Source organism: Acomys russatus, chromosome 19 (genome assembly GCF_903995435.1).
Source record: "Acomys russatus chromosome 19, mAcoRus1.1, whole genome shotgun sequence".
Taxonomy (NCBI): Eukaryota; Metazoa; Chordata; class Mammalia; order Rodentia; family Muridae; genus Acomys; species Acomys russatus.
In genome coordinates, this window is record NC_067155.1 from 53161240 (window position 1) to 53176177 (window position 14938).

Sequence of the window (14938 nt, forward strand, 5' to 3'; positions counted from 1 at the left end):
TCAATACCTCCCTGGGCTTCTCTTCTCATCCCCATCTTCCTGGTAGAGGACTGGCCGCCATCAGCCATGGTAAGTCTGTCTGGACCATGGCAGTCCCCCCTGTGAGTGCCGTTCCATGGTGACTGGGGAAAAATTCCCTGTGTCATAACCTCTCATTATGCGTTTCTCCCTCCTCCCCTGCCACCAGACGACCTACAGCAACAAAGGACCAAAGGTAAGCCGGAGAAGAAATGCAGGGCTCTTGGTTTAGGAGCGAGACAAGGTGTCAACAGAGGGAAAACATCGGTGGGTGTGCGACATCTATGCCTCCAACTGACTGAACTGGACTCAATCTTGGCTTCCCAAGGAAGCCTTTTTCTAAATACCTGCCGGTCACTCACAAACCTGGTCAGACTCTTCCTCTGCTCTTACACCTATGCTGTTCCCATGTAAGCTTTATTTCCTTCTGCGAACCCCAGATAGGCCTCTTGTGTGGATTTCCCAATTCCGGACCCTCGAGGAGCGCAAATCCTATAACGAGAAATGTCTTAGGAGGCTAGCCAAAGATAGGGGTGGGTGGGTAACATTGCCCTAGGTTCTGGGGGGTGGGGGTGGGGTTGAGGTGGCAAGGTAACCTACTTCCAAGGATTCAATCTCATCCCTCTTCCCTCCTGCAGCCTGAGAGAGGCCGGTTCCTCCACTTCCACTCTGTGACCTTCTGGGTTGGCAATGCCAAGCAGGTAGAAAGGCTGGAGGGGGCAGAGGACAAACCAGAGGGCCACCTTAAGGGGCCTGGTCCCAACCGGAGCTGGGATTGGCTACTGGGAGGGGAGGATCCAGGCCAGGCCAGGCCAGGGCCCTTTGGATCCCTGTTACACAACCAGGGCCACAGACCCCAGCAGGGACTTCGCAGAGGGCGGGGAGAGCTGCCTTTCTTCCTAGGAGGGTCTCTGAATGAGGACCAAGAGGGCAGATGGAAGATGGGGGGTGGTGTCCCTTCTAGGGATCTCCAGGTTGGTCCACACCCCGCCCTGAGCCCCTTGCCACTGTGTCACCCAGGCTGCCTCTTTCTACTGCAATAAGATGGGCTTCGAACCGCTGGCCTACAGGGGCCTGGAGACGGGCTCCCGGGAGGTGGTCAGCCACGTCATCAAGCAAGGGAAAGTGAGTATACACCCAAGTGTCTTGGTGGTTGGCGAAGGCTCCAGCGTGGCCTGGCTTGGGTTGGCTATTGTTTCAGGCTGGCTCCATAAGCTGTGTGGCTAAGCTGCCACAGACATGCCCCAGGCAATAGAGACCCTTCCTGGTTTCATGCCCTCCTCAAACTGGCCCAGCACTGGACCCACAGCAATCTAGAAACCTAGGCTGCTGAAGAAGGGAGTCTATGTGGTCTTTGGTCCATGGCGTAGCGGGGGTCCTACAGGCACTGACCACTGAGCACCTAGTGCATGCCTATCACAGGGGAAAGCCCCAGCTCTGAAGACCAGGAGTGGAAACTGAGGCAGAAAAGGAGCTGAAACACATGGTCCAGGGCTCGAACACATGGAGCCTTGTGTCCCACCAGGGGTGCCGTAGAGTAGGCAGGGAAGATGGAGGGTGTGCAATTTCCCATCCCTCTCCTGGCCACCAATCTCGCACCACCACTCCCCCCCATCCCATCCCACTTTTTAGATTGTGTTTGTCCTCTGTTCTGCTCTCAACCCCTGGAACAAAGGTGAGGGGCATCACAGAGTGGGGTGGGGGCGGCATGGCTCTGACGGGTGGGTTGGGGCAAAGGTGAGGCTGGCCCCCCCCACACACCCCCGGGACGTAGGGACTGGGAACTCCATAGCTTGCCTTCTCCCGCCGGCCGCAGAGATGGGCGACCACTTGGTGAAGCACGGTGATGGGGTGAAGGACATCGCCTTCGAGGTGGAAGACTGCGAGCACATTGTGCAGGTGAGAGGCGGCGCCTGGACCAACACAGTGCTGCTGCTTCTGCCACTAGGACCCCACCAGTCTAGGCTGGGTGCCGGTGGGACACACCCCTGAGATCCCAGTCACACGCGCCCCCAACCCTTTTCCTTGTGTCTGCTCTCTGAGCCCTTTGCCCACATCTCCAAAATTATCAGCCTCGCTGAAAGGTTGGAAAGGGAACGGATTGAAACTATCACACGCGGAGCACGAGGTCTAGCGCCTGGAGTCTCGAGGGGGGAAGATCAGGAGTTCAAAGCCAGCCTCAGCTACCGAGAGAGTTCAAGGCTAGCCTAAGCTACATGAGACCCTTACTTGAAAAAGCAGCGTTTCCTTGGTTTGGGGTTGGGCTCAGTGTTAGAGCAGGTACCTAATGTACATGCCTTGCAATTCATCAGAGAAAACAAAAGGGAAGCTCAGAGGTTCAGTGAGCGGCTGCGTGATTTTGAGCACATGGCTTTTCCATGTTTATTTCCTTGCCTATGTACTGGAGATGACAAAGCCACCTCTGTGTAATGTTGCTGTCAGGACTGGAGAGAGTAACCCCTAGGCTAGTGCCTGGCCTGTGATATGAGCACTTCCTGGAGAGAAGGGAGCCCCCCCGCTAAGAAAATGTGTGACCCCGGTGTTCAGATCACTCAGCACAGGGTCTGGCACACTAGGTGTTCAATTAATGGTGCTCAATTTTCCCGTGTGACCACTCCTTTCCTAGGAAGGGAAACTGAGGACTGGAGAGATGGGTGGTTCAAAAAGTTCAGGTAACACATGGTGGTTTGTCTCCTATAAGCACAGCTCTGAGCCTGGACCTGTTACATGGTTCCGAAGGACCCAGCTGAAGTCTTGTGTGTGTCAGGCTTACACCAAAGCCCACAGCAGGAGCAGTATGCATTGTGTCTAGGAGGCTCTAGCCTCACCATTCTCCCAACTTGGTCTCTCATGCAGAAAGCCCGGGAACGGGGTGCCAAAATTGTGAGGGAACCCTGGGTGGAGCAAGACAAGTTTGGGAAGGTGAAGTTCGCTGTGCTGCAGACGGTGAGTGAACTCGGGTGCCCCACCCCGACTGTTGGAGGAACCCACCTGGAGACACCAGGACCAACTCGCCCATTACATCACCCTACCCATGTGTCTCAGAGTGTGGCCTTCCTCGCGTCTGACTTCTGATAATGCTTGGCCTAAGAAGCTGCTGGGAGTTACCAGGCATCCTCCCCAGTGGAGGATATAAACTTCAATGGGGGCGGGGTCTTTAAAAGGGAGGGAAAGGCGGCATCTGAGGAAGCATACCCCACACTAGCTTAGTGTCTCTGAGCAAACCTTCTTCTCTGTGGCAATGAGCAAGAAGTGAGTGGGGCCTCCCAGGTGACCTGGCTACATACTGAGTCTCCCTGTGCCTCTGTCTCTTCTACTACGACCCCTCTTATATCTGGGAAGCATCTAGGAGGACACTGTCAACACAAGGATGGCAAGTCCGTGCAGCACCCATGTTACCTGGAAACTGAGAGAGCCACAAGTCCCACTTCCCTCAAAGTTATATTAAGTTGAAAGGTTGCTAAAACTGACCTGGTGAGGAAGGCCTACAATCTCAGCACCCAGGAGGCTGAGGCAGGAAGATCACAAGTGCAAGGTGCCTAGGCTCAAGAAGTCTAGCCTGAACAGCTCGGTGAGACTCTGTCTCAAAATCTAGAAAGTAAAAAGAGGGCGGGGGAGGAGGCAGCCCAGTGGGTAAGGTGCTCACTGTGCAAATGTGAGGACTTGAGGTCAGACCCCTGGTCCACATGGAAAAAGCCAGGTATGACAATGTATACCTGTTACCCCAACATTTGGGGCTAGGGGGGCAGACACAGGAAAAGCCCTGGAACTTAGAATCAACAGGCTGCAGGTTCAGGGAGAGACCCCACCTCAAAAATAATGAGGTGGAAAGAGATTAGGAAACACCAAGTGTTGACCTCTGGCCTCTACATGCAGGTGCACACACACACACACACACACACACACACACACACACACACACACACACCACACATTTACACATCCACATACAAATACATTTTTTTTTTGAGACAGGGTTTCTCTGTGTAGCATTGGCTGTCTTGGATTCCCTTTATAGACCAGGCTGGCATGGAATTCACAGAGAACCAACCACCTGCCTCTGCCTTCCCACGTGCTGCGATTACAGGCTACAGACGTGTGCTACCACGCCTGGCTACAAATAAATTTTTTTAAAAAGATAAAATGTTATTAAGAAATCAAAAGAGGGCTGTGGATACAAGTCAGTGGTAGAGGACTGGCCTAGCTCAATAGAAAAAAGAAAAAAGATTGAAAGAGCCTTCCACATCCAGTATAATTTAATCTAATGCCTTTACCTAGTTAGTTTTACTGGGCACTTACTATGTGCTGGGCACTGTGATAGATGCTAAGGATACCATGGAAAGCAAAAGCCAGGGGGGATAGACTACGCCTGCAAGCTCAGCACTTGGGAAGCTGAGGCAGGAGGAGCTCCATGAGTTCTAGACCATCTTCGGCTACACAGATTCAGCCTCAAACAGAAGTAAAGCCGTGGAGATGAAAACAGCACCCCTGCATCACAGTCTCTGGTCCTACAGGTAGACTGGCAAAGACACTCCCGAACAAAGGGCAGATAGTCGTGTATTCCAGAAAGGACTGTGCACAGAGTGAGGGTCATGTTCTGGGTGGAACTCAGGCCTGTGCTGGTGCTGAGAAAACAGTGGGACCTCGGTAGGGTGGGTAGGGTCAGTACGGTGAGGACCTCTCCCTGATCCCAGCTGCTTTCCAATCCCCAGTATGGAGATACCACCCACACCCTGGTGGAGAAGATCAACTACACTGGCCGTTTCTTGCCTGGATTCGAGGCCCCAACATACAAGGATACCCTACTTCCAAAACTGTGAGTGTCCCTTGGCGTGGGAGGGGTAGGAAGCCACGTCCCCTTTCCACTCTGTGGAATGGGCTTCTCTGGTGGGCCAGAACATCTGGAGGCATCTACTGGGGAACTTTTGAAGGTGGGACAGGCACCAAGATGAGGCAGAGAAGATGAAGGCCTAGGCCCTTGGTCAGACTGCCTGGGATCACAAGCCAGCGCTATCATTTCCAAACCATTTGACCTCAGGCAGGTGGCTCCACCCCTGCCTCAGTTTCTTCATCAAAAGACAGGGATGGTACCTAGGTGGTGGTTGTGGCGCACACCTCTAGTCCCAGGACTTGGAAGGCAGAGGCAGGCCGATCTCTGTGAGTTGGGGGCCAGCCTGGTCTACATAGTGAAACCCTGTCTTAAATTTAAAAGAAAAAACAACCAAGCAAACCAAACAAAAAAAAGACTGGGATGTTCGAGGCCAGCCTGGTCTACAGAGCAAGTTCCAGGACAGTCAGAGCTGTTAAACGGAGAAACCCTGTCTCGAAAAACAAAAACAAAAACAAAAAGACTAGGATGCTAACAACAGCTGTTCTGTTTGTGTTGTTGTTGTTTGGGTTTTGTTTTGTTTTTTCAAGATAGGGTTTCTCTGTGTAGACTTGGCTGTCCTGGACTCACTTTGTAGACCAGTCTGGCTTCGATGAACTCACAGCTGTCCACCTGCCTCTGCCTCCCAAGTGCTGGGATTAAAGGTGTACACCACCACACCCGGCAACAGCTGTTCTGTTAACTACACTGGCAGCACTGCAGGGCCCCACTACTACACCTGAGCGCCTCACCTTCCGGCCCCTCCTTCTTCTAGACCCAGCTGCAACCTCGAGATCATTGACCATATTGTAGGCAACCAACCGGACCAGGAAATGGAATCTGCCTCAGAATGGTGAGTCCCTGGCCACCCCCCCACTACTACTCCGCCCCCTCCAACCACACACACACCCCATAGCACATCCCATAGCACAGGTGTGGAGGCCAGAGAACAATTGGTAAGTGTGGGTTCTGTGTGTCTCCCACACAGGTCCTGGGGAGGAACCCAGGTCGTCAGGCTTGGTGGCAAACACCTTTAGCCACCTAACACTCTCACGAGGCCCCACCTCCCTAGTTCTTGAGCTAAAGTGGAAAATAGGTACCTTGTGGTGGGAGAGTACACTGAGATTACAGACTCATGCATTCACAGTGAAACTTACCTTCTTCAAGGAGTGCTGCACCTACCTGAATAAACAGATCTATGTGTGAGAAAGATACAGCCAAACACTTCTGTCTGTGTCTGTGTGTTTATGTGTCTGTCTGTCTGTCTCTGTGTAGCCCTGGCTGTCCTGGAACTCACTATGTAGACCTGACTGTCCTGGAACTCACTATGTAGACCTGGCTGTCCTGGAGTGCTGGGACTTGTGTGTGCCACCAAATAAGGTTTTATAGCAAACCCACTCCCATGAGAACAAACCTACTCCCCAAGAAGACTCTCTGGGAGTTATTCAACTATTGAGAACTAACCGCTTCCACATACCAAAGCCCACCTCTTGCATAATAGCGACCTAATTAATCTGGGATGTTAAATTGGCACAGCTGAGCCAGCTACAAAAGTTCTCTACTGGGGCCGGGCGTGGTGGTGCACGCCTTTAATCTCAGCACTCAGGAGGCAGAGGCAGGTGGATCGCTGTGAGCTCGAGGCCAGCCTGGTCTCGAAAAACCAAAATAAATAAATAAATACATAAATAAACCTAAAAATAAAAAACCAACAAAAACTCTCTACTACTGAGCTACATCCTAGCCCTAGCCCTTTAAAGCCTTTAATCCCAGTACTCGGAAAAACAAAAACAAGCTAGGCTGTGGTGGCACATGCCTTTAATCCTAGCACTCGGGAGGCAGAGGCAGGAGGATCTCTGTGCGTTTGAGGCCAGCCTGGTCTACAAAGTGAGTCCAGGACAGCCAGGGCTACACAGAGAAACCCTGTCTCGAAACAAAACAAAAACAAGAAACATCACAGTGGCATTTAAATGAGTTGGGGAGCTCACTGGAGCCGTAGGATTGCACCCACATCACCCTCATCTGAATCAGAAGCGCCTGACGCTCGGACGGGGCACTGGCTTCCTGTCTGTATTTGATACAAGGACGCTTTCCCTCTAAAAGAACATTGTCAAGAGTACAAATCTATGATGTGCGTGACGTTGCTTCTTGGGGATCCTGCTTAGCTCCACCCTGGGTCTCCTCAGGCACTCAGAGATGTGTCCCCTGGCCACTCGGCAGGTACCTGAAAAACCTGCAGTTCCACCGGTTCTGGTCAGTGGATGACACACAGGTGCACACGGAGTACAGCTCTCTGCGCTCCATCGTGGTAGCCAACTATGAGGAATCCATCAAGATGCCCATTAACGAGCCAGCACCAGGCAGGAAGAAGTCTCAGATCCAGGTGCGTAGGAAACAACAAGGAAGGAGGGTTTGAGGGCTCTTAGGAGGCGGAGAGGGGCGGGGTCTGATCTCCTTCCTTATTTCTCACCCCTAGGAATACGTGGACTACAATGGGGGTGCTGGGGTCCAGCACATCGCTCTCAAGACAGAAGACATCATCACAACGGTTAGAAGCCTGTTTCTGGCCCAAGCGCCTTCTGCATCGACTGCTGGGACAGTCTCACCCAAGTAGAGTAGGAGGGGGTGGTGGCAGTCTCCCTGGAAAGGTGACAGGGCTTCCCACGCGGCTACCTCCACCATGCTTGAGGAGAAGTCCCTTCTGCAGAACAACTCAGTCCCGAGTGTAAGCAAGCCCAGGCTCTCTTGGCCAGGCTCTGTGGGTACGACACTTTGTGCCCCAGTAGAGTCAGTGCCTTCTCCGGGCTTCAGTGTGCCTCACTCTAGAAGTAAGAATATTAGACTACAAGATGACGTATGTCCTTTTAGCTTTGCCTATGGATACAGTTCAAGGAGGCTAATTCAGTCCCGGTCCAAAGGACAGGTTGCGGGGGGGGGGGGGGGGGGGGGGGGGGGGGCAGGGGTAAGAGCTGTAGGGAGAGAGAGAGGGTGGAAGACCAGCTATGGCGCATCTAAACAGGGTAATCAAGGAGAGTGTCTCAGTCAGAGAAACCCTGTAAGAAAGGCAAGCACATAGTGCACATTCTAATTATTATTATTATTATTATTATTATTATTATTATTATTATTATTATTACTACGACTACTACTACTATTGGTTTTTCAAGACAGGGTTTCTCTGTGTAGCCTTGGCTGTCCTGAACTCACTTTGTAGACCAAGCTGGCCTCGAACTCATGTCAACTCATCCACCTCCGCCTCCTGAGTGCCAGGGTTAAAGGCGTGGGCCACGATGCCCAGCTTAGTGCACATTCTATCCATGAGAGCCATCACTGCCGTCCTGTGGAGCTTAGAGACAAATAGGGAGGTCACATGGCATCTGACACAGGAGCTTGAACAGGGACCCCCAGTTACCTCCTGCCCCCGGCAGCTCTTTCTGGCTATGGTAATTGAACAAACAGGCTGACCTTGGCCCTGCTCTGTGACAGATCCGACACTTGAGGGAGCGAGGCATGGAGTTCTTGGCTGTCCCGTCTTCTTACTACAAAATGCTTCGGGAGAATCTCAAGACAGCCAAGATCCGGGTCAAAGAGAGCATGGACATACTGGAGGTGAGGCCCTGCCCAGTGCTCAGCTGTAAGAACACGAACCCTCAGTCCACTGGGCCACGCATACAGTGAAAACCCAGACCAGACCCCAGCCAGCATGGGAGTTGTGTACTGGGGTTATGGGATCGCGGGGTGTGTGTGGGGGGGGAGCTGTCAGACACAAGCGACACAGTTGACACCACACAGCCACTTGAGGCTGCTTTGCTAAGTATAACTGAGGGAGACCTCTCTGACTTGGCGTCTTTAATTGAAACCTACCTCAGAAGGTCCTGGCCACGTAAGGGCTGGTTCGAAGAGCAGTCATAGCAAAGAGAACAGCACATGCGAAAGTCCTGAGTCCAAGTGTGCGAGGGACAGAAAGAAATCTGAAAGGCATTTGAAGTGTGAAGGGGGGCCAGTTGTTCGTACAGCTATTTATGATTTGGGGTTTTTCTCTTCTTTTACTAGAAACCATGGGAGGCTTCTTCATTTCTCCTCCTCCTCCTCCTTCTGGTCTTTTGAGACAGGGTTTCTCTGTATAATAGTCCTGGCTGTCCTGGACTTGCTTTGTAGACCAGGCTGGCCTCAAACTCACAGAGATCTGCCTGCCTCTGGCCAGAGAACACCTCCAACGCAGAGCGCATGGATGTGATCTCTGCAAGGGTTCCCAATCAAACCCAGAGCTCACTGATGTGACTAGTCTCTGCTTTCTTTTTCTTTCTGTTTGTTCTTTCGTCCCTGCATGTGGGTGTTTGCACATGTGTGAAGATGGCCATAGAGTCAGAGGCATCAGAGGATCAGAGTTAGAATTACAGGTGATTGTAAACTGCCTGATTTAGGTGTTGGGAACAGAATTTAGGACCTCTGGAAGAGCTACCAAGTGGGTTTCTCTTGTTGTTTGTTTGTTTTGTTTTGTTTTTCAAGACAGGGTTTCTCTGTGTAGCCTTGTCTGTCCTGGACTTGCTTTGTAGACCAGGCTGGCCTTGAACACACAGAGATTCACCTGCCTTTGCCTCCTGAGTGCTGGGATTAAAGGCGTGCGCCACCACACCCAGCTTGCCAAGTGTTCTTAACTTCTGGTCCATCTCTCCAGTGCCTCCCACTCCCACCCCATCTCTGCTTTCTGAGGCTAGAATCACAGGCAGGTCACCACCCCCACCTCACATTTACATGGGGTTCAGAACTCTGGTCCTCACACCTGCCCAGCAGTTGCTTCAACCTCTGAGCCATCTCCCAGACCCGGTTTTGTTTTTAACAGCTTTACTAGCATATAGAAGCCACATGAAATACATCAACTTTTTAATTTTTGAGACTGTGTAGCCCTGGCTGGCCAGGAATCACTTTGTAGACCAGGCTAGCCTGTGTAGGTATGCACCAGTGTGTGTCTCTCTGTGTGTGTATATATGTCATGTGCTTGAGGAGGCCAGAGGCGGGTACTGAATCCCTCCCAACTAGAGTAACAAATGGTTGTGAGCTGACGGGCGTGGGTGCTGGGGACCCGTATTCAAGCCCTCTGCAAGAGCAGCCAAGTGGGAGCCACTTCTGGGGCGGAAGATGCACGTCCAGCCTTCTGAGAAACTCCCAGGTCCTTTTTCTAAAGTAGATGCAGCACGTTTACGTTCTCCTCAACGACACAGAAGAGAGTCCCAGTTTCCACCTAATGATATCTGATAGGGGCTATGGGAGAGTGGAGAGAAAGGAGGCCAGACCCCCAAGCTGGAGTGGTCATGGTGGTGGCTTAGGCAGGGTAGGATGGAGACATATTCGGAGGAAGCTGGAACTCCTGGAGAAAGGCAACTTGGTGGTTGAGGGACTTTCGCGGGCCTTCCTTTAACGGAGCCTACTGTCTCTCCCCTAGGAGCTGAAAATCCTGGTAGACTACGACGAGAAAGGCTACCTCCTACAGATCTTCACCAAGCCCATGCAGGACCGACCCACACTCTTCCTAGAAGTCATCCAGCGCCACAACCACCAGGTAGACTTGCGCCCCCGCGGACGGCGCCGGCGGCTTGCTAGGTCCCCATCTCATACGTGCCTTTTATTGCCACAGGGCTTTGGAGCTGGCAACTTCAACTCTCTGTTCAAGGCTTTCGAGGAGGAGCAAGCCCTACGGGGTAACCTCACTGACCTGGAGACCAACGGAGTCAGGTCTGGAATGTAGGCCCCGCCCACACCCAGAGTGCTGGGCGCATCGACCATCTGGTGCGAGGCTCATCAACCATCTCCAGCTGACTGAGGGACAGACAATCCCAAGGCTCCACCCACATTATGGCCACGCCCCCTTTATTGCAAGGGTCCCTATTCACCTGCACCCTCCCGCCACAGAGTAAAGCAACCCTCCCAAGGTGCAAGACTGTTTTTCTTGTGTTTGCTCCCTCCCCAACCCCGGTGAGCAGTGACATCACTTCGCCGCCAGGGGGAGGCCAAGACCATTGCACGAAGACTCTATGTGGGTGTCTACAAGACCTTAGTGGGACCCAGCTGGTAGGACCAATTTATAGAACTAGGAACAAGGCACGTACATTATATATAACATTATAGAGACAAAGGAAAAAAATACCGTTTCAAAGAGCGGTAGACACCACTAAGACAATACATGGATCGTGGGTTTGAGTCGCAGTGAACATTTGATCCACAAGAGGAAAGAACAGACAAGGTCCTGAGGTGGGATGGAATGTGACTGCATTTTACCTGATGGCTTTAAAACCTTTAAAGATGGCCAGGTGGTGCTCCCAGCAGTAGGGAGGCAGAGGCAGGCGGGTATCTGCACTGGAGGACATCCTGGTCTACAAAGTGAGTCCAGGACAGCCAAGGCTACATGAGAAACCCTGTCCCGAAAAAAAAAAAAAAAATCAAACCAAAACAAAACCTTTAAGGATGAGCCCTCCTTTGTGTCGTCATTAGAACACACGGGGCAGATCAGGGCACTTCAGAGGCGGTGTCCTTCCTCAGCAACCGCAGGATACCTTTCCCGGTCCAAGGTTCTGAACCTTTCAGCTCCTGCCTTGCACCCTGATTGTGGCAGTCACTAGTGTCCCAAAACCCAGTGCAACTGCATTTTTTCTCATACGCACATACTCATGTGATACAATGAGGTGCCTGGGAGAAGAGCTAGGGGTCCAACAGCTGTTGGATTTTGTCCTAACCCTGGAGGTACAGCTCAACCACAGAGCACAGCCTACCTACCACACAGGGATGGACTTGGGAGTCTTTTCCTTTGCTTTAGTCTAACACTCTTTTCTTGAGCACCAATTGACTTAAAATTGGCTTCATTTTATTTTGAGAATGGGGGTCAGGGGTGTGTCTTACTATGTAGCCCAGGTTGACCTGGAACTTGCTATGTAGACCAGGCTGGCCTGTACTCAAGGTTGGCTTGCCTCTACACAGACTCTTATCTCCCAAAGGGCTGGAAATCAAAGGCGTGTGACACCATGACAAAACTAGGCACACTTTGATCTAAGGAAAAAAACAAAAGCTGGGCATGGTGGTGCATGCCCTTAATCACAGCACTCAGGAGGCAGAGGCAGGTGGATCGCTGTGAGTTCAAGGCCAGCCTGGTCTACAAAGTGAGTCCAGGACAGCCAAGGATACACAGAGAAACTATCTCCAAAAAGGAAGAAGAAGAAGAAGAAGAAGAAGAAGAAGAAGAAGAAGAAGAAGAAGAAGAGGAAGAGGAAGAGGAAGAGGAAGAGGAAGAGGAAGAGGAAGCAGCAGCAGCAGCAGCTATTGGTATCATGAGGGTAGAACTGGACTGAATGAATGTCTTCTATTTTGTTTTGTTTTTTCCAAACGGAGGAAAAATCAGGGCTTCTAAGATCAGGAACTAAGAAAAGGGAAGAATGAATAGGTGTGGCAGTACACACTTGTAATGCCAGCACTCCAGAGGATGAGGCAGGAGGATCAGACCTTTGAGGATAGTCTCCATGATGCACCGAGACTCACAAAACAAAAACAAAGAACTCGGGAGATGAGGATCAGGCTGCAGCCAATGCAAAAACCCTCCCTCCCTGTTTCCATGGCTCATGCAAAAGAGAAATCCTCCACCCCAGAAGGCCACAAGCCTGCAGCTTGTGGGCCACATCTGGACGCATTTTGTCCATGTGACTTCCAATGGCCGAGTATTTTTGTTGTTGTTTTGAGACAGTGGTGCAGCCCTGGTTGCCCTGGGAACTCTCTGCTGTAGACCAGGCTGCTCTGCTAACTCCCAGGATCCAGCTGGGTCTGCCTTGAAGATGCTGGGATTAAATGCATTTGCCACCCTGCCCTATTTGAGGCAACATTTTAGAAAGCTAGGCCATTTCACACACACATTTGGGGGTCCTGGTTCTTACAACAGATACCGTCGTCTTTGGCCTTGCCTTGATACTAAGCCACGGGCACCTTCACATACCTAGCACCCCTCAGACGTCTGGGACTGCCAAGGTCACATCCCACGTTACATGCTCACTAGAAAACCCTGGTCATACTGTTCACCTCTCAGCACGCTTATCTCCTAGCAGGGTCTTAGTTTGGAGCCCAGGTTGGCCGTGGACACAAAAATCCTCCTGGCTCCTCAGGTGCTAGGATCACAGGCAGGTCACCTTGCTTGGATTTATGCTCTGGCTTGTTTTGGTTTTTAATTGTTTTGTGTGTGACCTGCGCATTTGAGTGTAAGAAGGCACAACCGTAGCACCTATGAAGTCAAGAGGGAGCCTCTCAGGAGCCAGCTCTCCCCTTCCACTGTGGGCTCTGAGGAATGAGGCCAGGCTTACCTCCTGAGCTATCATCCGGCTAGCCCTGTTGGCCTAGAACTCTTGGCCATCCCTCTGCCTGCCTCCCAAGCGCAGGGATTACTGGGCATATGTGCCACTGTGCCCAGGCTTGTTCCGGGTTTGAGTCCTCTCAAAAACACCCCGGAGGCTCATCCCATTACCCAGAGCAAACCACAGCATGGGTGCGACACACACACACACACACACACACACACACACACACACACACACACACAGCGGAGGACAATTTGCAGGAGTCGGTTCTCTCCTTCTACCATGTCTGGGGAATCAAACTCAAGCCATCAGATTTGGCAGCAAGCCCCTTTGACTACTGAGCCATCTTGCCAACCTCTCAGCCCTTTTTTATACTGCTTTATCTTAAAGCAGGTTCTCACTAAGTTGTCTAAGCTGGGCTTGAACTTACTCCATAGCCCATGCTTTAAACCTGTGATCCCCTGCCTCAGCTTCTGAAGTAATGGAATGAAATGACTAGGGCATTGATTTTTGCTTAATTACAGATCATTAGCTACTCTAGATACCCAAAGGCTTAAAAAGAAAAAAAAAAAAGTAAACCAGGCATAGTGAGGCACACCTTTAATCCCAGCACTCGGTGGGAGAGGCAGGTGAATTGCTATGAGTTCGAGGCCAGCCTGGTCTACAAACCCTGTCTTGAAAAACGTTTAAAAAAAAAAAAAAAAAAAAAGGGAAGGTCAACAGGCTCAGAATTGACAACCAATCTCTATCCCTGAGCCTTAGCACTAAAATCAAGCAAAGAACACACGGGCAACCTGGCATGGCAGCTCCTGATTACAAGCCAGCATTTCAGGGGTCTTAAGCCAGCTGGAAATTCTAGACTAGCCTGGGCTACAGAGTCAAACAGTCTGAACCCACAGTGTTCAGAGTGGTCTATCACACCCTCCCACAGTTGCTGGGCTTGCCCGACCCACCCTCCTTGTGAACAGAATGCACTTTCAATGGGGAGAAAAGAGAAGGGGGAAGGGGTGGGAGAGCAAGAGAGACGGCGTATCTGTAAGAAAAGTCAGTATATTTATGGTTTGCTTTATAAAAGTTACTATAATACAATGGTACATAGTATTGAATTCACAAAAATATGAACAATTATTTACAGCAAGACACACCCACAACAGAAACACTTCTCCTCAAAAACAAGTTACATACGGATGACAGAGTCTATATGCACAGACAACCCTAAAATTTATTGGTTCTCTTCTTTGCAGGGGCAGAGAGAGGAAAAAAAAAAAAAAAAAAAAAATCAGAAACCCCTGACCCTTCAAAAGCAGAGATCTATTCAATGGTAACGAAAGCTTTCCAAAAAAAAAAAAAAAAAAAAAAAAACGGACCCAAGTATCAGGATTATTGCAAACCATTCCTGGGGGTGAGCCAGGGGTTTGGGGAGGGGGCAGCCTCAAAATCTCACCCTTCATCAAAGTCAGCCAAGGTTAGTGTAGATCCCATAATGGGGCTCAATGAGACAGAACCAGGGCGGGACCCAGCATCTCTTCCCTGGCTTCCGGGCATCTTCATCCTTACCCTTGTGTGGTGGGTGGAAGCAGGTAAGGTAAAGACAACCCCCAGTGGGATGGGCTGCACAAGTAACTCAAATTAGCCATCTCTACACACTGCACATTTCTTCATGTGAAAAATAAATATCTTTCTCATTTGCACAATTATGCAAAAACAAAAACAAAAAAAAAAAACC

General features: G+C 50.9%; 1 protein-coding gene across 1 annotated transcript; it reads left to right on the forward strand.

The window, feature by feature from the left end:
• On the forward strand, window positions 1-10818 carry Hpd (4-hydroxyphenylpyruvate dioxygenase). Its single transcript, XM_051161531.1, has 14 exons — window positions 1-69; window positions 188-214; window positions 657-719; window positions 1039-1143; window positions 1651-1693; window positions 1835-1917; window positions 2875-2964; window positions 4731-4834; window positions 5661-5738; window positions 7103-7265; window positions 7359-7430; window positions 8369-8491; window positions 10326-10442; window positions 10518-10818. The coding sequence occupies exons 1-14, from the start codon at window positions 67-69 to the stop codon at window positions 10626-10628; spliced, it is 1182 nt and encodes a 393-aa protein (XP_051017488.1). The 5' UTR covers window positions 1-66; the 3' UTR covers window positions 10629-10818.
• Window positions 10819-14938: the final 4120 nt, after the last annotated feature.

Excerpts from the sequence above, each read along its gene's own strand:
- Hpd (XM_051161531.1), top strand. Across the intron at positions 720-1,038 it reads GGGTTGGCAATGCCAAGCAG|GCTGCCTCTTTCTACTGCAA; the intron begins GTAGAAAGGCTG and ends TGTGTCACCCAG. Across the intron at positions 7,266-7,358 it reads GGAAGAAGTCTCAGATCCAG|GAATACGTGGACTACAATGG; the intron begins GTGCGTAGGAAA and ends TCTCACCCCTAG.